Source organism: Thermobia domestica, chromosome 15 (genome assembly GCF_964235325.1).
Source record: "Thermobia domestica chromosome 15, izTheDome1.hap1.1, whole genome shotgun sequence".
Taxonomy (NCBI): domain Eukaryota; kingdom Metazoa; phylum Arthropoda; class Insecta; order Zygentoma; family Lepismatidae; genus Thermobia; species Thermobia domestica.
The window spans coordinates 31,367,197-31,389,273 of NC_137468.1; the positions used below are offsets into that span (position 1 = coordinate 31,367,197).

General features: G+C 35.9%; 1 protein-coding gene across 6 annotated transcripts in view; it reads right to left on the reverse strand.

Moving 5' to 3' along the window:
- Positions 1-22,077, reverse strand: part of LOC145672168 (uncharacterized) — a 306,869-nt gene that overhangs the window by 5,075 nt on the left and 279,717 nt on the right. For all 6 annotated transcript variants that reach the window (XM_081741528.1, XM_081741526.1, XM_081741527.1 and 3 more), the window contains one exon: positions 1,280-1,459. In XM_081741528.1, coding sequence (XP_081597654.1) covers positions 1,280-1,459 — 180 coding nt within the window. The remainder of the gene's footprint in view (positions 1-1,279; positions 1,460-22,077) is intronic.

Here is a 22,077-nt window from a genome sequence, read left to right on the forward strand (position 1 = left end):
ATCAGTGATGTAAAAATTTCAGTATTTGTAACCAATGAGAGTCTCCAAGAAGTGAAAGGCAAAGGACCGATGTAAATGGTGGAAAATGACACTTTAAAACTATGTAGAGAGGATCATCTTCATACCACTACCAGGTGATTTGCTCGACACCTCAAATCTTCATTTCAGTAATTTCCGATCGCCTACAACAAATAGGAAAATTTGAAGAAATCGACAAATGGGTTTCATAGGAACTGACTTAGCACCCCAGGAGAGGATGTAATAACTGTTAGATCACTACCAAAATGAGTCAGTACTTGATTATGCGATGGAAAGTAGGTCTTATACGATGATAGTAAGCAAAGTGGTAGTAGTTGGGCGTTTGTGACCTTTCCTACACATATAATTTCCAAGCTGATGTCACACAAGGTGTTTTTGTTAGAATATGGATGTAATGTTGTCTGTCGCAAGTTCTTTCCTCCTAGTGTAGCTATTTCATTTTTTATTATGTAGAAATTCACATAGAAGCAGTTGTGTAAAAAGCTGCCTTCATTCTTCAATAACATGGGTCCTCTGAACTATGAAACAGAAGCTGACTGACTTGTACCTTTCATATTGAATGTACTTACTACATCGTTATTCACTTCTTGAAAGAAAATGTCCTCAGAGACAGGAATGGTTCAGAAAGAGAATTCCGAAACTTTATTGTCTCATGGGAGCCACTTTTTTTTTCTGGGACATGATTGATAGTCTTATGAAAAGATAGCCAGGGTGAGGTGTCTGTTCTGCACGTATATCAGCAGTAACAGCATACACAAGATTTCATCATAATCACCCAAGCTCGTATCATTTAGGACTCGGCGATTTTGTAGCTTTATGTGGTAAATGTTTAGTTTCCATATATTGCTAAAGGGGAGTTAAAGCTCGATAAACTACCTTGCGTACGCCACTGATTAGCACGTGTGTTTTCCCGATTGAGAACTCTGTAGCAGCAAATTTTTCAGTATAACGTCCCTCGATTATACCCTTTAGGCTAAGGGAACCACAGTGCCCCCTAACTGTGCAGTAGTGTGCAATACGAAACCGGACATTTATTTCCCACAAGCTGGTAACCTATGTCTGCATATTTCCAGGCCTAAATCCACATTTATGAACAATGTAAATAGACATCAACACGAAACCAACGACACAGATGCAAGAGACCAACCTTAGTTCTGACATGACTAATGTTCGACACTAGAAGGTGAAGTACTAAACGGTAAGAATACAGATTACCTAAGTATGGATTGTTACAAGTTACCTTGGTTGTCTGACGAGCAGGCGACTGATGAAGTCCTGCGCCTCCTTCGAAACGTCTTCGAAGAGTTCATCTGGAAAATCCAGTTGAGCCCTTGAGATATTGCAGAAGGTTTCCTGGTCAGTCTCTCCTCCAAATGGTGTAAACCCTGTCAGTAAAACGTAGGCAGTAACACCCAAAGACCTGAAAACCAAAATAATACGCTATATTATTTTACTACTATTAGTAGAGCAACTCACATTATGCTTTATTTTTTGTTTAATTATGCTTTATTTTTTTCCAAATTATGCTTTATTGTTTTATATTAATCATATAATGTATAATATTTATACCTTGACCTATTTATAATATTTTATGCAACCAATTTCTTTCATATTTAATGAACTTTCTATATTTATTAAAAGTCCTTTAATAATAAATAATTTATTGATTGCCACTTCAATTTAATTCAATTTAAATGTCGCTATTGGTAATAACTTCAAATTACTGACCGTCACTTTTAATGGATCCCATATAGTGGTAAATAATTGTAATGGATTCAATTCAGTGGTTGCTACTTGAATTCAATTTCATGATTATCACTTATAACTAATTGAATTTAGTAGTGGCCAATTTTTAAAAGATTCAATTTAGTGATCACCACTTCTAATGGATTCAACTTAGTGATTGCCATTTGTAATGAATAACCTTTATATTAATGAAGGCTACTTGAATTAATTCAATTTAGTAATCGTCACTCCAAACGAATTCAATTTAATGCTCGTAGTTGTCACTTGTAATGGATTCATTTTAGTGGTCACCACTTGCAATGAATTCGATTTACTAGACACCATTTGTGATAAATTCAGAAGAAGGAATATAACAATGACTGTGTTGCGATCTATACGAGTACAATCGTAGAATGCAATATGATGCAACGATGTCCTACTGTTATATTATCCATTATCCAAGCTTTGATTTTTATAGACTTAAAATTTGATTTAAACTGATTTAAATTATTTAAACTGATTTGATTTAGATGATTAACGTGTAATAGTTTCTCCAACTATTCACTTGAATTTCATCAGACACGCTGAATAGACTACTTGTGTATTCAGTGTCTCATGAAGCCAAAGTGGAAAGTTGGTGAAACATACAATAATAATTTCTACAATAACATTGTTTTGCTCAGCGAGTAGTTAAATCAAATTTAAGCCTATACTTTTGCAACATATTGCATTCTACGATTGCACATGACAAATCTGAGGTAACAACACTGTTTGTACTTACAAATCGGGGGCCGCGGTGCCTCAGTGGTAAAGCGTTCACCTCTGGTGCTAGGGGTCTCGGGTTCAAATCCTGCTCCCGCCAAGTGAACTTTGTGGTGGACAAACACCGTGTGCGTGGGTTTTCTCGGGGTTCTCCCGTTTCCTCCCACTTTCTTTCTTTCCACCGTTTCACTCATCTCTCATCATCACCGTCTCCTTTAGCCTAACCGGCATAACCGTGGGACGTAAAACTCAAAAATTTCATTTCATTTTTGTACTTACAAATCATTTGTATTGTCACTTTCTTTCATGACTTGTAAACTTGAAAGTTTTGTGAAATGTGTCTTTCAAGTGTTGAGATAACAATATTGTTTGTATTTACAAATGATTTATATTGTTACTCTCTTCCATGATTGGTAAACTTGAAAGTTTTGTGAGTCTTTCAAATGTTGAGGTAACAATACTGTTTGTATTTACAAATAATTTATATTGGTACTCTCTTTTCTGTCTTGTAAACTTGAAAGTTTTGTGAAATGTGTCTTTCAAGTGTTAACGGTTGAGGAAAAGTTTAGTATAGTAAATTCTGTGTGTTAATCGTATGTGGTCCACTTGGATGTCAAGTGATCTAAGTTCTCAAAATGGAAAAATGGACTAACACCATTATTAGCTTTTATACAGGGGTATCTTTTTACACATCCATATGTTAATAAATAGTAAGTTATTAAACAATAAACTGATACATAATTAAGCTTTTGGTTACCAACAGAACAGAAATATGGATTTTTCATGAGGTATTGAGCTTAAAATTTCTCCCTGGAAAATATTTCAAGTTTGGACTTACGTATGTCACTTGGCATCCAAGTGGTCCACGTGATATTTGTAATTAACAATAACATTGAACAGGTTTATTCAGGAGAGAGTAAGACACGATGTAAATAATTTGGCGCCAATTTTATTGTCTTTTTTGAAGAACTAATTAACTCACATTGCAATACTCTTATTCTCACAGTGAAAATATGAATAATGACTCAGTCAAAAATTGAGTTATCGACAATGACGTGGGAGAAACATTGTCTCCTGCCTGGAATAATTTGAGTTCCAAGACAAACTGCATATATCTATATATTACACCCACTGACAAAAACAAAATATTACATGCAAACATGTGAACAACGTATGACCACCACAAGAACATATGAATGAAAGAACACAAATGGTGTTCGCTTAAAAGCCAAACAATAGTTCGTATCTCTTCCGCCTGTCATTTTTTTTTTTTTAACTGCGTTAAGTATCCACAAAGATCACCCGCACAAACATTAAGCTAAGTAATCGTAACTCCTCCACACGACCGCCATTTTCTTTCCCCTCTTATTTTCTGTTATGGAACAGGCTGGCCTTGAAAAACTTGTGATACATTGGCTCTTCTTGTTAGCTGGCCATTGATTTACGTTCCAAAGGTTTTTATGGAAAGACGTTTAATAAATAGTTATAGTGAATCTTGCGATGGTTCTTTAGAACTAATTAACTGATTCTACGGTTTAAAAAGTTAAAAAGTTAAAGGTTCATCCATGCAAAAAAACAATTTGATCAATAAATTCTATTGTGCCAAGCAAATATAGTGGGGTTTTGCTTCCTTCCTTCAAAACCACAAATGGGTTATAAAAATGCATGGTGCAGCCACAGGCCAAAGGAATCATTCCGTATTAGCCCTCGCAATATTTTGCGTACATCAACGCAACGCAACGCAACGCAAAAGATGCACAGAATTTGGAATGAAAACGATTATGTATAATTAGTTATAGGGCAATAAGGACAATAGTCCGCTACCTTATAACAAAAAGCTTGTGATCAGACTTGTTTAAACTTGTTTTATAATAAGCAAGGATCTTATAAAATAGAGGATCTGCCCTTACAACAAAATCTTAAAGCCATACGTCACAGTTTCGCCACCCCTACTCTGCCCACTCCGCCCAATAGGATCGAAATGTTTTGAGCCAACAATCATGGCGGAAACGAAAGTATCCAATCAGTCGATGGCAGAAACGAGAGTAGCCAATCAGACGTGCCGATGCTCGGTTGTTTTCTGGCTTCATCGATTTAAGGGGATGAAGATACATATGGGCAGATCATCTATTTATAACATCCTTGATAATAAGTGGGAAGCCATTGTTGATTAAATTGCACTTTTAATTTTTGCGAAATAAATAATAAGTATTAAGGAAATACAAAGTTCGAAAGGAATAAAGATAGTTTAATTTATTGAGATAATTATCGTGGTGAGTTTTCGTGTATACTAAAGTAATTTTAAACGAACTGGGACCGCAATATTTAATTATATATGTGTGTTACAAGCTATAACTGCTAGCCAATTATCGCAAACTAGATAGCAAATTTCGCATTGCGTTGACACAAATCGTTAAAGAATGTGCCCGCAACTCACCTACATTACTAACTTTATTATAAAGATAGAAATTTGTATTAAATAAAAAAAAATGCATTGAACAGCAAGAATGATGAATTAAGTGTAGAATAAAATAAGAAAAAGAACAAAGTCTAGAAACAATAAAAATAATAGGATACGTCAAAATCACGAAAATAAGTCATAATCGGGAAGATTTCATAAGTCAAAGAGGGCCTGGAGTCCAGATAGACAGGAAAAAATGAAAGGCTTATGAAGGAAAATATAAAATGGAAAGATAAAATGACAAAATGGGAAAAGAGTAAGACAGTAAAGTCAAGTGTAAAGTATATGGGTCAATCCGCTGCTATTTTCGTCCTCTCTGGGCACTATGCGCAGTAGTAGATCGACACATGAACTTCCTTGTTACCCCTCAGTTCCATAAGATATATGAGTTCGTGTTCGACTATACTTGTATTCACTCTAGTGCTCTGATGAGGACGAGGATTGCGGCAGCCCAGCATCGGAGCTGTAGATAGGGGGCGAGTGGAGCGGTTGCCCCGGACGCTGGTAGCAAGAGGGCGGCGAACGAACACGAAGAAAAAAAAAAAACGTTGGAAATGAGTAAAGATGCGTCGTCCCGAAAAGATATTGGTGCCCTATTAAATCAATATTGTCGGTTTGCAAAGCAATAGGTTTAGTACAAATTTTCTTGCTCGCTTCGCTCGCAACCCAAAGGTTTTAATAAGAGTCATAACAAGTTTTTACTTATTACTTAAAGGAAGTTTTATGTAAGATTTGTTAATGACAATGTGATATACAAGATACCGAGTAATCACTTACACGAGAGTTTGCAGAATCAGTAACGATCAAAGTCTGAAATACGTGTTCGTCGCTTAGATGGTGATTCGTTTGCTTAGATAACCATGCTTTTCTACCCAATCTGATTAATCACGACGGTGAGAATGAAGGTATGAAAATGAAAGGAGTGTAGAAACACGCAAGCACACGCAAGCTGCTATTTGCGCGGGAATATTATTAGAAATGAAGGTAAACAAGGGGAATAACATTTTCGAACTTGAAGTAGTTATAGAATAGGAGCTTAAGGGGTCAGAACTTAACCCAACGAATTTCGTCTTTTCCAGAGACAGACAGATAACCAGTGATTTTTTAAAATTCGATTGACATGTGAAATGCTTCCGATTTGAAGGAATTTATTGGGATCATTCCTCCACCAACTACTTGTATCGCCAAATAGTTTTGTGCATACGTATCTAGTTGTGTAATATTTTTATCTATCTACGTACATACAAAAAATACACACACATTATACGTATATATATATATATATATATATATATATATATATATATATATATATATATATATATATATATATATATATATATATATATATATATATATATAAGGGTGGTCCTTAATTTTTGATTTCCTAATTTCTTTGGACTCACCCCCAGTAATGGTTCCATATGGGACAAAATTAAGGAAGGAGAAAAATTAACTTCATTGAATAATATTAAATGGTGCCCCAAGCGACCTAAAATTTTGAATCCGATTACAGTACATAATATATGGGAAAAATCTGGAATAAAATCTTGTAATTTAGAAACGGCTTAAGGGAACGCAAAAATACCCTGGATAATGGAACTAGAGGAAGAAACACAGCTAACGTTGTATAGTATTGTCACAGCGGCCATCTTGAAGTCCGCCATCTTGGCCTCAGATCAAAATTTTCAAATAGGAAGAGGGTCATGTGACATATCGTTTTGAGGTGGCGTTTCACCAGAAACACAAATCTGGCACTATTTTAAAGATAGCTTCAGTCGTCTAAGAATTATTACCTGTGACTCTTTTTCACAAGTAATGACTCTTACACAACTAAATGTAAAGACATGAGTTTGGCTCGAAAAGAACAAGAGGGATATGCGCGGCTTCATTAGAAAGAGGAACGAAAAAGAAAAATGCACTTCTGAAAATGATTTGTATGAATTTTACACCAAAATACACGGAGGTAAGCATTTCAAGAAATGAAGAGGAAAACCCAGTTGAGTATGTAAGATAAAATGTAAATATGTGCCTGTGTGCGCCCGGACCCTGCAAGAGATGTAAAAGGGGAAAAACTAATTTTAAAACTCCAAGACAGGTTGCTGCTCTTGATCGATACAAGTCCACTGATAGAACGAGAATACATATTCTCACAGCGACGACAGAAACATTAGGCCATAATGTAAAGGAACTAGTAATAAATATGCATCGATGCTGAGAGAAAATCCGTAGCGAAGTTGCATAAGACCACAAAAACAATTTCGGAGCGCATCAAGTGCGTTAGTTGTGCAATGAGACGGAAAACTACTGCCGAATTTGACTGATAGAGAGACTATCGACGGGTTATCAATATTTATTACAGGAGATGCTTATGAGAGGCTAATTGGTGTTCTCAGTTTGTCATCATGAAGAGGAGAACGAACATATTATTTCTACTACAGTTCATTAGCTTGAAGAATGGAACTTGGTAAAGTTCGTGCAGGCAGTTTGTTGTCACACTATTCCCTGCAATATGTGTCATGTAAACGGTGTTTTCATTCTGCTAGAGCAGATGCTCCAAAATGATCTTCTATACCTTCCTTGTAGACACTACATTTATGAATTGGTTTTAAAATGTGTATTTGACAAGTGTTGTGTTTCGTTTGCATCTGGACCGGACGTTCCCCTATTTAAGCATTTTCAGAACGATTGGTCTAAAATAGATTGTACTAACTTTATTCCAGAATTGATGATGATAATGACGTAAGGAACAACATTTCAGATGTAAGAAATGAAGTATTGAATTTTGCTATCAAACTTGTAGAAGCAGGACACCGCAGAGAAGATTACAGTAAATTTTTAGAACTGACATTCTTGGATTGCATACCTCCTCGAAGAGTTTTCTTTCGTTTGCCTGGAGCAATTCACCATGCGAGGTATATGGGAAAAACAATCTACTGTTTAAAAATATTTCTCTTTCGCCAACATTTTCGTTTAACGAAGCAAATAGAAACGGGTCTTCGGAATGCATGAATTTTTCTAATACGACTATATGTCCAAGCTTGATTTAAATGTGATCAAGTATCCCATTCACCATTACAAGACCTGCAATTTTTGAAAGCTTTGTTAAGTTATAGGAAAATAGATAATGAGTTATCTGAAGTGGCTCTTTCTAAATTTTCTCGGCATCTCTGGTTCTTGAAGGAGGAATACGTAGCATTGGAGTTTTTTGATGATGAAGTTAACATAGTGGAAAAACAAAAATTGGTTGAAAGAATTAAAACTGTAAGTAGAGACCGTGAAGCAGCAAAGAGGCTTGACGCAAGGATAATATCAAAAATTCTTGCGAAAAGAGAAATCAGTGATTTTGATACAACAAACAATTTTTTCTCGTGAGATTTAAAATACCCAAAGGGTTTCTTGAGTGTGATCCGATTTCATGGTCAGATAACAATGACTATCTTCAAGGAAAGACAATAGTTAAATTCATCTCCTTAATAAACGATGCAGCAGAAAGGGGAGTGAAACTAACAGAAGATTACGACATTGTTTTTACGAAAAATGAGTATCAGAAAAAGTTTATTTTGCACATAGAGAATTCTCATAGATAATCTTTTCCTAGATATGACAAAAGTGAACTGTGTAGTATATAAGATTGAAAACCTATTGAAAACTTACCCCAAAGCTACAGTACTACATAAATAAGGGATATTTCAATTTCTTCCATGTTATATTTTTTTCTTTTTCCTCATAATGGTCTATGAATCATCTTGATGGAAAAACTTATTGGTAGTTCATGGGGAAACAAAGATTTAACTTTCTCTAACAGTTTGTTTCCAGTTTATGTAAAATACTTCCAAAATTCTTACAAATCTGTGATCCATAACTACAATAAAATAACATTACATCGAAGCATTTCGTTTTTTACACGTAATAACTCTTACAAGATTATTGGTAGCTTGAAAATAATACAAGATTTGTGCTTCTTGGTAAACGCCACCTCAAAATGATATGTAACAGACCCTCTTCCTATTTGAAAATTTTGACCTTAATTCAAGATGGCGGACTTCAAGATGGCCGCCATAATAATGCTATACAAAATTAGGTTGGTCATTTCCTCTAGTTCCATTATCCAAGATATCTTTCCATTCCCTTAAGCCGTTTGTAAATTACAAGAGTTTATTCCAGCTTTTCCCCATATACTATGTATTGTAAACGCATTCAAAATTTTAGGTCGTTTGGGGCACCATTTAAAATTATTCAATGGATCTAAATTTTCTCCTGGCTTAATTTTGTCTTATATGGAACCATTTTAGGGGGTGAGTCCAAGGAAATTCCTAAATTTATTTTTGCCCATATAAATAAGGACCACCCTAATATATATGTATGTATGTGTGTGTGTTAGTGTATTTTTAATACGCTAATTAGTAATAAGTAATCTTAAATTCAAAACTTACATTCATTAAGAAATTAAGTAAGTACTATAATTTCAAAAATACCGTTGTATGCAGTAGCCAAACTATATTTTGGATTTTAAATACAAACATTAAAATATTCTTCATCTCCATTGATCAATATTGAGAAACTCGCAAAAAAAAAAAAAAAAAAAAAGGCTCCTTTTAAATTTCCGTTATATTTCACAAAATATTTTTACCGTAAAAGAATCTAAATTAAAAAGCTATTTGTGTGGTCACATATAGAATAAAATTATTACAAAAGTTTGTAATTATTACTGGAAAGTAATGCTGTCACCTATTTCGATTAAAAAAAAAAGTTTCCAATGTAATGAAATTTGATTTCTTATCAATAGTATGAAACGTTGTAAATTTCCATAACTGTTCTCCAAGTGGACCTGTATACAACCAAATGTAGTTTTGTCAAGTTTAACAGAAAGTTCAAAATAAGCCTCTTGAAAACAGCTCTTATTTGTAAAAGAATTCATAATGATCGCTTTTTGGCTGTTGCAATGGTATGTCCAAGAAGCTTGATAAAACTTCAGCGTAGCATAACAACAATAGCTGCTTCTCTTGTATGTAAAAGAAAAAAAACTTGGTAAGGTGATTGTAAGCGGCGCCGTATTCTACTGTACTTCGCCCCGAGTGCTGTAATCTCTAGCTACATATATGATTGGACTTATGTCCAAGCGTTTTCAGAGAGGAAGGGGCAACTTCTACATTTTTCTCTTTCAAATTGTCTTGTCTGTATCATCATCACGGGAAAACGGCTAAAACAGTTCGAAACGAACTTTCGAACATAGCACTTGGATCGAGCCGAATTTTTGTAATTTTATTTTCATTAAAGTGCGTATTCTATGAGAAGGTTAAAATATCTGCCAAAAATAGAATATCTTACAAACTCATCATATCAGAAAGATGAATTAATTTGTTTCGATTTTGGGTTTAGCGACCCTTTCAGTAGTGAGGCTATATGAGACGTAGACCTACGGATTAACGCGGGATGCGAAAAACACACGAGCTGTCGCTGGGAATCGAAGCCGGATCTCCCACGCCAAAGTCGCATACGCTTCGCCGCTTAGCCTCGAGGGAGCTCGCTAAGGAAAATGAATCTTGGTATATAAACTCTTTATTAAAAATATGTAAACATGAGACCTACCCACATAGCACACTACGTCCCTGGGATGTCCCATTTTGACCCCAATCATCCCATTCGGTTCCTGGGATTATCGGGACAATGAGAAGACATCCCATGGACGTCCTGCATGGGACGTCCTGAAGGATTCCCATGTAGGATTCCACGGGATGTCCCAGATGGGACAGGGGGTCCAAAGGAAAACCAATAAACATGCCTTCGTGATCCCGTTGAATATCCCGTAACCCGGGATATTAGCGGACATCTAGATCTTCCGCGGAAATCCTGTGGATGTCCCGGGAGCACATTCGGATTATCCCGGGAAGTCCCGTCGTCCGTTGCGGGCTCAGTCTCGGACATCCCGTGGACGTACTTGTGCTATGTGGGCAGCCATTTAGAAAATTCTGCTTTTATGTACAGAAGGGAATTTCTATATATTTCTCAATATGGAAAAGTTTCGAAAAATATACCTTTCAAATATTTTCCTTGAGCCTATTCCTTTGAAGTGTGAAGAACGGTATGTTACAATGTAAAAGCTGGTATGTTACATTGGTATGTATTTTAGCTGGTATGTTACATTGTAAAAGTTAGAAAACTCGGACAGAGAAGGAGAAACACATTTCAATTAAGAGAAAGTAAAATGTAATACAGTCGGTTTTTACATTGTCAAGTATGGATAGGCGTTAAAGAAAAGAAAGGAAGTAGATATTACTTGTTACTATTCAAACGTTGCATTCCATATTCCAAGCCCACTTCCAAGTCCAGAAGTTGATTTTAGTATTCGTGCCGCAAGTTAAGAAAATTAAACCCACAAACTTACAAGTAATTAGTCATAAGAACATCGTAAAGTAAAACCAAAGTCGTTGCAATAACTTGGCGTAACTTGTGTAGAATGAATGTCGTAATTGCTTTGACAATATATTACTTCTGGTTCTTGTTATCAGATGGTATGTTATATAAAGCAAGCAGCCATCTTGACTAAACCATATACATTTTCATGTTGTTTGTTTAACGTGAGGAAAAATATATAGAAGGACACAACAAAAAACAAACATATATACAAACAAACACAACAAGTAGTGTTGTTCTTCTTGTTGTGTTGTTTCTTTCTCTCTTCCAGTGTCGACAAGGAAAAAATGTTATTGAGCTGGGCGTATCTAAAAGATCATAACTAGTTTTGTTGTTGCGTTCCAGCTGTGAACTGAAATTAAAACAGTCTCATAATTCAATCACAATCGCTGGTATGAAGTTTCGATTTTGTCTGTAGTCTGTGTACGTACGGTTGATGCTGACTGAAGCCTTCATTTAAAAAATAATAAATAAATAAAAACTTTTGAAAGAATATATGTAACAAACTTCAATACATGCCGCTGTAGTAGTTGACTCCATAAAAAACCGACACATAGAAGTGTAAATCTGGAATCTGATCTGGGTGGCAACAAAACGTACGTAACAAGATGAGTAATTGCTGAAGTGTTGAACAAAATGTTACACTACGCTTGTGTCCTTCTTCTGTGCATGATGCATAATGTGCCAACAGAAACTTCATCAAACATTCGTCTAGAATACGAAATTATGAATGGCCCTCCTCGTAAGTATAGTAGTAGTATCGAGGTTAAGGAAATTTCCGACGTAACAAGGAACTAACAGGACGTATCTTGTTACATAGGCCTATTTCTTATTCTGATAATATTTTATATTGTCATTCACTGTAGTAGTTTCCTCAATTAATTAAAGTAAAACATATTTAAAAGGTAATCCTAGTGAAATGTGATAGCCTATATTTCAACAACTATTACCTTACCAAGTCATTTGTTTGATTTAATTTAGTCTACGAATAAGGATATGGGACTTTTCAAAGTTAAGATGGTGGCTAAGATTTTTAATAAGTCTTACATACGTAAGTATGTGTATTTCTTTGACTCCACGTAGAACAAAGTTGTACAATAGATTTCTCATAATCTGAGAATTTGCATTATACTTTTGTATATATATAAAACTTGTACTATTAGTGAAAACTTGAAATGCAAATGTAAAACAAAAACAACGATAGGAGTACAAAAGAAGCATTTTTATGGAGAAGAGAAGAAAAGTTTATTTTGTGGGTCTCTGAAGAAATAATTAAGAAAAAGATCAATCAAATGCTTTGTGCATAGTATTGTATTCAATCCACAATCAATCAAATACTTCGTGCAAAGTATTGTATTCTATCTACAACCAGTCAAATGCTTTGTGCGAAGTATTGCACTCTATCCATAATCAATCAAACTCTTCGTGCCTAGTATTGTACTCTTTCACAATCAATCAAATTCTTTGTGTCATGTATTGTACTCTATCCACAATCAATCAAATAATTCGCACTAGGTATTGTACTCTATTCACAATCAGTCAAATGCTTTGTGCGAAGTATTGTACTCTATTTACAATCAATCAAATGTTTTGTGCGAAATACTGTACTCTATCCATAATCAATCAAATGATTCGTGCTAGGTATTCTATCCACAATCAGTCAAATGCTTTGTGCGAAGTATTGTACTCTATTTACAATCAATCAAATGTTTTGTGCGAAATACTGTACTCTATTCATAATCAATCAAATAATTCATGCCAAGTACCGTACTCTATCCACGATCAATCAAATAATTCGCACTAGGTATTGTACTCTATCCACAATCAAATTCTTTGTGTCAAGTACTGTACTCTATCCACAATCAATCAAATAATTCGCACTAGGTATTGTACTCTATCAACAATCAATCAAATAATTCGCAACAGGTATTGTGCTCTATTCACAATCTGTCAAATGCTTTGTGCGAAGTATTGTACTTTATCCATAATCAATCAATTTCTTCGTGCCAAGTATTGTACTCTATCCACAATCAATCAAATTCTTCGTGCCAAGTATTGTACTCTATCCACAATCAGTCAAATGCGTTTCTTATCAAAGTCAGTATAATTTCTTATCAAAGCGAAGATGTTATATAAAAACCATAGTAGACTGACTTTCTTCCAGAAAAAAAGATGTCCTCGGGGGCAAAATCAAAGTGTAGAAAGCTTTACTGCAACACTGCTAAAGATATGCCCTTCACAAGAGTGAAATACAGTCGTAATTTAATTTTTCTTAGCTCCGAGAGTGGTGGAGAACGTATGGCTCTCCAGGGGTGCAAAGCCAGGGAGAAACACCGATAGTGTCACTTTGCGGAAGTATTCTGTCAGTGACGTCAGAATACTTGTGATGGGAATCTTTTAATATTTTCTTGCACCGACTTTTCCTTTTCCTATGAAATAAACCGTGAACGAAACTTGGTGTTGTTTCATACCCTTCTATTCAGGGGGCGTAACTTGTAGGAGGCAGGGATGGCAACTGCCCCTCCAGGGAAGCGCCCCGCCGTTTAAGGGGGGAGTTTAAGACAACATTTTCTTACTCTACATACGATACGAACATGAAATTATAAATGAAGCATCAAACAAGTTCATTACATTACATAAACAAAACAGTACACAAAATTTAAATAAAACAAAAATGAGTTGCGAGCCCATTTCAGTAAAAAATGTCTACTAAACTTATTAGGGATCCTAGAAATAATATTTATTCGTATTGCTTTGAGATTTGCCAATATTGTTCCCTTAATTAATTTGTCATCTATGGAACGGGCCCAGGAGAGTGGAAGAGAGCCCACAGGCTCCAGGGAGCCCACAAGAGTAAAGAGAAAAATGAAAAGAAGGGTCTATTTTCGAATTTTACGGGAGGGCCCAAAACAACTTTTTCTAGGTGACCCAAATATTAATACTTGCCCTCCCAGAAAAAAATATCTAAGTTTTCGTTGCTTCTATTTGCCGTCGAAAATGTGTTTGTATAATTAGTAAAGCTTTAAGGAAAGAGTGCAGGGAAAATTAGTAAATTGATACGGTCAGCAGGCCCAAGATGGACTCCCATGCAATTAGGAAAAAATCTCTACTGTAACACTGGTGTGCTCTCTTCAGTTACACTCCATAATGTTGAAATCACACAAATTACGAGGTGTGAAAACCTAATGAGTTGCTTTCGTTTATATGTTGATCTTTATCTTATTCACAGAAAACCCATTTTAAAATATTGGAACACAAGATGGTGTCCTCCCTTTTCTTCTCGTATTCTTGAATTTATGACGCACCCAGCATAGTGCGTAACCAAAATGGGACACACGCAAGTTTTTGTTGGAGGATTTTTAGGTGTATAGTGGGTGAATCATATCAATCGAAATCAAGAAAGCTAGTCGACCTTGTCCACAAAGTCAAGATTTGAGTTTTAAAAATTTTCACCACGTTGGTTAAGAATGCTTCAGCCGTGTGCTTCTTAATATAGAGTGCTTGCCGTGATTTCATTTGGCCATTCCACCTGTCCTACGAGAACGTAAAGCGATCACCACGCCCTCTCTTAAAGTGGGATGAAGAAACGTTATAAGACGATTCAGGAAAGAGAAATATCTACTAAATTGGCAAACCTGACGTGGCTAATAGGTGCTTGCTCCTCGACAGCACCGGATTAATTTAAACGATTCCAATGTATGACCGTGATAGATACGTGGCTTCTCTTAAACCGGAGCTGGCTCTAAGAATAGTGAAGTTTAATAGACTTCACTTGTCATTTAACGGTACCCACCTTCTTCGTCAGCCAGGTATCTATGGCAATGGCTATTGAACGAATAAATTGAAACTCCACCCGTGCTGCTACAGGTTTATGTAACAGAACGTAACGAGAAACTATAGGGCTGTATCCTTAATAGATGCTTCTGTATTAGGAAATGTTTGAGAAATACCATAATACCTCAGTCGATATGGATGCTTTTTATGACTCCTGCTTTATAATCCCCCCTCCCATGATTTCGTTAATTTCCAATCTAATTGTATTAGGGAACAAACAATAGTTTTCTTTTCCTTTTCGTAATGATTTAGGATTTAGATTTCTGGGCTTTCGCAACCTATGACCATATTAGCCCGTCACGTTTGAGAGATGACGTCTCTCGGCGAGCACACTATCCGGGAAAGGGAAAGAAGAAAGGATTGGCGAAGACAGGAAGGAAGAGGCCTGGGGCCTATATATTAGGTACTACCCCGAAATTTGCCTGGTGTGAACGGGGAAAACCCAGGAAAATCTCATTCAGGATGGCTGGCCTGAATTTTTTTTTACACTTTTTCAACCGAATGCCCCCACCGGGAATCAAACGCGGGACCACTCGCACTGAAGGTGAGAGCGTTAACAACTACATTACGCGGGGCCACCCTTTTCCTAATGAAATGCCGGTACTTGTTTATCGGTATCATACCCTTTTCTGGAATAACAGAATGAAAAATACTGAAATTTCAAAAATTCACATAAAATTCACCCAGACTGATATAGATCAATATTGGCACGTTTATAATGGTGTGTGAATGCAGAGCATGGGCTCTCGGAAACAAGGAAAACGGAACCTTCCAAATGTAGTGCTACAGAAGATTATTGAAAATTGGGTGGTAGGATAAGATATTAAATAGAAGAGTGTTGAAAATGGTAGGAGAAAAAAATAAATAAATTGAAGAATCTATCAATTGTTATCTCGGAAAGAAATGATAGGAGGATTGGGTACATTATAAGACATGGAGGAATCATGATATTAGCTATGGAAGCAATGGTAGAAGGAAATATACCTAGAGCAGCGTTTCCCAATCGGTGTGCCGCGGCACACTGGTGTGCCGTGAATGGGTCGCTGGTGTGCCGCGAGGAAATTAAAACAAAATTGTTAATTCTATAGGAATCAAATTGCAAGACATAGAGAAAAATCTATATTTGTATTTTACATTACTATGAATCTACAAAAGTTTCATACTGTGTTACTTTTCTGTATATTTTTAATGTTGAGAAAAGTATTTGTTATCATTGTCATGACCATCATTGCTTCATTGTTGTTGCAGATTATTTCGTAACTTGAAAGTTTAAAATATCATTCAATCCTTTTGACAAAGCAAACATGCATACAAATTACCTACATTTATGTTTTAAAAGTACAAGAGATGTGTTTGTTCGTTCGTTATTTAATGATCTTCCTTTTTAGTGAAAGGTTGGATACAGTTTTCGAAAGAGAAAGTGGATTTTTAAAAATCCGAGTCCTATACCGTATTTCAATGCAATCGTTTACTATTTTTAAATTAGAATGAAAAATAAGCATAATGATTTACCACAATGATTCTGTGATTTACCACAAAGGAAAACCAGTCATCGAGCTTTCTTCTGTGAGAAGATCAATAGGCCTAATCACAGAAAAAAAATTATCACGGTATTTCATATTTACAAATAATAATAATAATAATAATAATAATAATAATAATAATAATAATAATAATAATAATAATAATAATAATAATAATAATAATATCTATATATATGAATGCGCCGCGAGAATTCAAGTTACACCTGTAGTGTGCCGCAAGCTGAAAAGGGCTGGGAAACGCTGACCTAGAGGATCGAAATTTTACCGACCAAATAATTCAACATGTAGGAAAAAAAAGGCTACAAGGAAATGAAAATTTGACTCCGGATAGGGAAAATGACATCTTTCAGTTTCAAGTCCCACGATTATGCCTTTTAAGCTAAGGGAAACGATGATAGAAGAATTGGTGGAATAAGAAAGTGGGAGAAAACGGGAGTACCCCGAGAAAACCCACGGACACGATGTTGTCCACCAGAATCTTACTTGATCGAGAATCGAATCAGGGACCCCATGCACCAGAGGTAAGCGCTCTAGTACTGAGTCACCGTGCCCCCTCCTAATTCGGATAGGGAAAAATGGAAAGCTGCGACAAACAAGGGCGCCCATGTTGTAGTTTCCAAGGGGGGGAAGCATAAGCGACGTTTCAAATATAGTTTCAAATTTTGCTGTGACTAATGTAAAAATTCTATTGGGTTTTCGATATTCTGAAGTACAATTTTTTCTAGGGGGGCAAGCGCCCCATCTGGCCCCCGTTAATGGGCGCCATTGGCGACAAATCAGTACCGAGATTTCCCACCCAAGAAAAAGTTAATCGCGCACAGTAAATAACAATAATAATAGTTGTAACTCTTCACTACCACTTGGTAGTTCATCTTTCGTTATTAATTTCTAGGAACTGGAAATAATTTTCATGTTCTAAGGCATTCAATTGATCCATCCTACCTTCCAGAAAGTTTAAAATGGTAGCCGCCATTTTAATCTTCTTTAGTGAGCTATCATTTCGAAGTAATTGGTCGGTTATCGCCACTTATTTCTTTTTTTCCAAGATGTACTACGATGACTTTTAATAACTCCAAGTACGAATTTCTAGGAACTAAGCAACAAAATCTCATTTTGGTATTTATATTATAATCGGCAAGGTTAACATAGGTGTTGTAGGTGATGGCAGTACATATTGCGAGCTGTATGGCTTTGTAATCGTTCGTTAGCTATTGAAGAAAGACTATTCAAGGTGGTCATCACGGAGTTAGATGCTTCGTGGGTGCACCAGTAGGTGGCATTACGTGTCTTTTCTGGTCTCTGGAGCTGAGGTGAAAGAACAACCACTTCTTACAGCACGAACTTTTACATTTTCTCAAAGCTGCCTTTCCTCACTTACCCACTTTACAAGCACTTAAACAACTTTTGATAGGAATGTTTTATTTTAACTTACGTAGATGGGGTGACAGGTGCTGTTATCAACATCTTAATGCGAAAGAGTTGGAGAACGCAAAAAATAGGAGGGCATCGAACCATGGATACTTTTTTTTTTCGTTCTTTGATTCAAAAGAGAATGGATGATTTGTGGAACGTATATATATATCTTGAATCGCAAATAGCAGATAAATAACATGCACTACTAGTTCGTTTTGCTTATCAGTTTTGTGTACCGGTACGTACAAGTCAATGTCGTAATATATCAAGAGAAAATAGCTTAAACGATGCTATGGAATTTCCTGTAGACAATCTACATAAAAATATAAATTTACACACAACTTCGATAGTGCAAAACAGTTTGAGTACAAATAATAATACTAGTATGTGGCTTCAGAATTCCGAAGGTTCATTGCCTAAAAAAACACATGCTCGTCCATAGATATTTCTATACCATGTCTCTCCAATATAGGAAAGATTGATACTATGTCTCTCCAGTTCAAAAAATATTGCTATTATGTCTCTTCAATTCAGAAACGATTGATACTGTGCGTCTGCAATTCAGGAACGATTGACACTATGTCTTTTCAGGCCATGAGGGATTCACACTGTCTCTCTCCAATTCAGGAACAGCAGCGTCATTTTAGATCTTGCCAGGCGGAGAGGGCAAGATTGTCCACTGACATAATAATTTGTTTTCTATTAGTATATTAGCACACGATTTATTAGAAACACATATTTCTCAAACTGAGAGGAGGCCAAGGGCGCCCATGTTGTGGTTTCCAAGGGGGGCAAATATAAGCGAGGTTTCAAATATAGTTGCAAATTTTGCTATAACTAATGTAAAAATTTTATTGGGCTTTCGGTATTCCGAAGTGCGATTTCCTCTGAGGGGGGCGGGCGCCCTACCTTGCCCCTTCCTGATGGGCGCCCTTGGAGGGGGCAATTGCCCTGCTGTTCAGGAAGTGTTGATATTGTGCCTCTCCAATTCAGGAAGCATTGATTTTGTGTCTTCCAAATTCAGAAGGATTGATACTATATCTCTTCAATTCAGGAAGTTTTGATATTGTGTCTCTCCGATTGAGGAAATATTGTTGTACTCATGTCCCGAAGACAGTGCTGTGTTCCCGAGTGCATTAGCCACATATATGCGTAAGCTACTTCTTGTTACATAACCAAGCCAAAAGAGCATTTTGAATCTTAACTGCGTGAGAATAATTGCAAATGGCCACATTACTTTATTATTATTATTATTATTATTATTATTATTATTATTATTATTATTATTATTATTATTATTATTATTATTATTATTATTATTATTATTATTAACATCAAACATGTTCTCCTTAAAAAAACGAGCACCTGTTCTCCTTAAAAACAACCATACTAATTGCTTTCAATTAATTAAGTGAGTGGCAACACTAATCCAAGATCTAAGATGATTCATACTGTAAGCATACATGTACGAAGTAAGTGTACTTTTGTTGCTGCATGTACTAATTTGTCCCTCGCCTACATAAACTACACTCTTAATTTCGATTCTAACTTTTTTTTTTTTTTTTAATTAGAAGTGGTTTTTACACGCGTCCAGGTCTGTATTTAGGTATTTCAAGCTCCCGGACCCAAGAACATTTTGTATTTCCTTATTTGTTCATGCTCAGTTATGTGTAAGCAAAACCAACAGAAAAAACTCAACTAACAATATCATCTCCGCTTACATTGGGCCATTAGCAACGGCGCGGGCCGCAAAAGCTAAATGCATGAATTATGCTGGCAGTCAATAAGCAACTGCCTTAGGTTCTACTAGCTCCAGTAGTGTCATAATTAACCTCTGTTGCGCTGTGGACCAACATTGTTTTTTTTTTTTTTTTTTTTTTTTTAGTATAGACCTCTCATAAATTTCTCTCTCGTGAACAGCCATATCATACTTCAATGTTGATTTTTAATATTGCGCCCTTGAACATTTATCGCCCTGGACCCGAATGTGGCGATAAGGTATTATCCTTCACCGTTTTCCTCGTTTACCCAGAACTTCTTTCCGAAAAGTCAATGGCATCTTTCAGGATTCTTCAAGCAGGGTGCACAGTTGTTTGTTTATTGAAGTTGTGCCTTTCTTTATTGAGATCACGTAAGTGGGACTTTAATATTGTAATGTTAACGATAATTCTTAAACGGAAGCATTTTTTTTTTTTTGCAATAGATAGCTAGAGGAATTATCACAGCCGACTTCGTTAATGAAGTCAATCCGTTAACAATTTCACAGGCAACGGTGATTTATATAAACCAAATTCGTTAATGGAGCCAATCCGTTAATATTTTCACAGGTAACGGTGATTTATCTCAACCAAATTCGTTAATGGAGCCAATCCGTTAATATTTTTAGAGGTAACGGTGATTTATATCAATCAAATTCGTTAATGGAGCCAATCCGTTAACGTTTTCACGGGTAACGGTGATTTATATCAACCAAATTCGTGAATGAAATTAATCCGTTAACATTTTCACGGGTAATGGTGATTTATCGACCGAATTCGTTAATGGAGCCAATCCGTTAATATTTTTATACGTAACGGTGATTTATCTCAACCAAATTCGTTAATGGAATTTATCTGTTAACATTTTCACGGGTAATGGTGATTTGTCGACCGAATTCGTTAATGGAGCCAATCCGTTAACATTTTCACAGGTAACGGTGATTTATCTCAACCAAATTCGTTAATGGAACCAATCCGTTAACATTTTCACAGGTTATGGTAATTTACCTCAACCTAGTTCGTTAATGAAGTCAATCCGTTCAATATCGACATGGTTAACGATGACTTTAACGGTAGGTATTCATATCTCAATTTATACTATTGAAACAAAAGTATTAGAAGTTAGATATGTCACCGTTGGATGGCAGCAATCGTCCTCCAGCGGTTGAATCTACTGAACGAAATTGAAACTTCTAGTGCGTGATTCTTTTTACTGTCGATCAAAGTTTATTTAATGTAATTTTATTATTATTATTATTTTCTTTTTTACTATTGAATACAGGTTCATTAAGTATGTTCTAAATTTAACACTTTCCGGATCCGGGGTTTTTGGGCTATTTTTTAGACTTTCAGTCGAGCAGCTACTGCATCGTCACTATTTATCCTAAGATCATGGTTCATACTTCATTCTCTTCAGAATAGAGCTGGCTTTTAAATGGTACCACTTGCATGCTCATGCAATATACCAGAAGCAGGAAAAATTATGTCAAAGGGAAAATTTCGGAGGGAATTTTTCCTCGCACTTTGGGCCCCTCTGGAGCGGCCCGGTGTGAACGTAGCCATCTAAAAAAATCTGATATATAGTATTTGGTATACTGAATGTGTGTGCCAAATTTCAAGTTTCTATCCTGAACACCAAGGGCGGGAGAAATTTTATAAGGAATTCTCACCATGCCCCAAATTACCGTAAAACACCATGATCTCAGGTAAAAAATTTCCTGAGACATCCCTAATTACCCTAGGGTCATGTTTCGCCCATCATTCTCTTCAGAATAGAACTGCCTTTCAGGCGGTATGACACACGTGTCTCCATCATGTATCTAAGGCGGGAAAATGAGGAAAAACGGGATTTTTTGGGTAAAAATATCCTTTTTTCAAATTTTAGCCCCCCTGGACCCCCCTGTTTTATCGCAGAGATCTGAAAAAAATCTGGTAAATACTACTCGGTGGGCTGAATGTTTATGCACAATTCCAATTGTTCAGGTGCAAAAGTAAGCCCGCCAAAAAAATATATACCGACAATGCTTATATTCCCGTATACAGAGGGAAATTTTTAAACATTCCCTGAGACATACCTAATTATTCTAGGATCATGTTTCGGCTATCATTCTCTTCAAAATAGAAC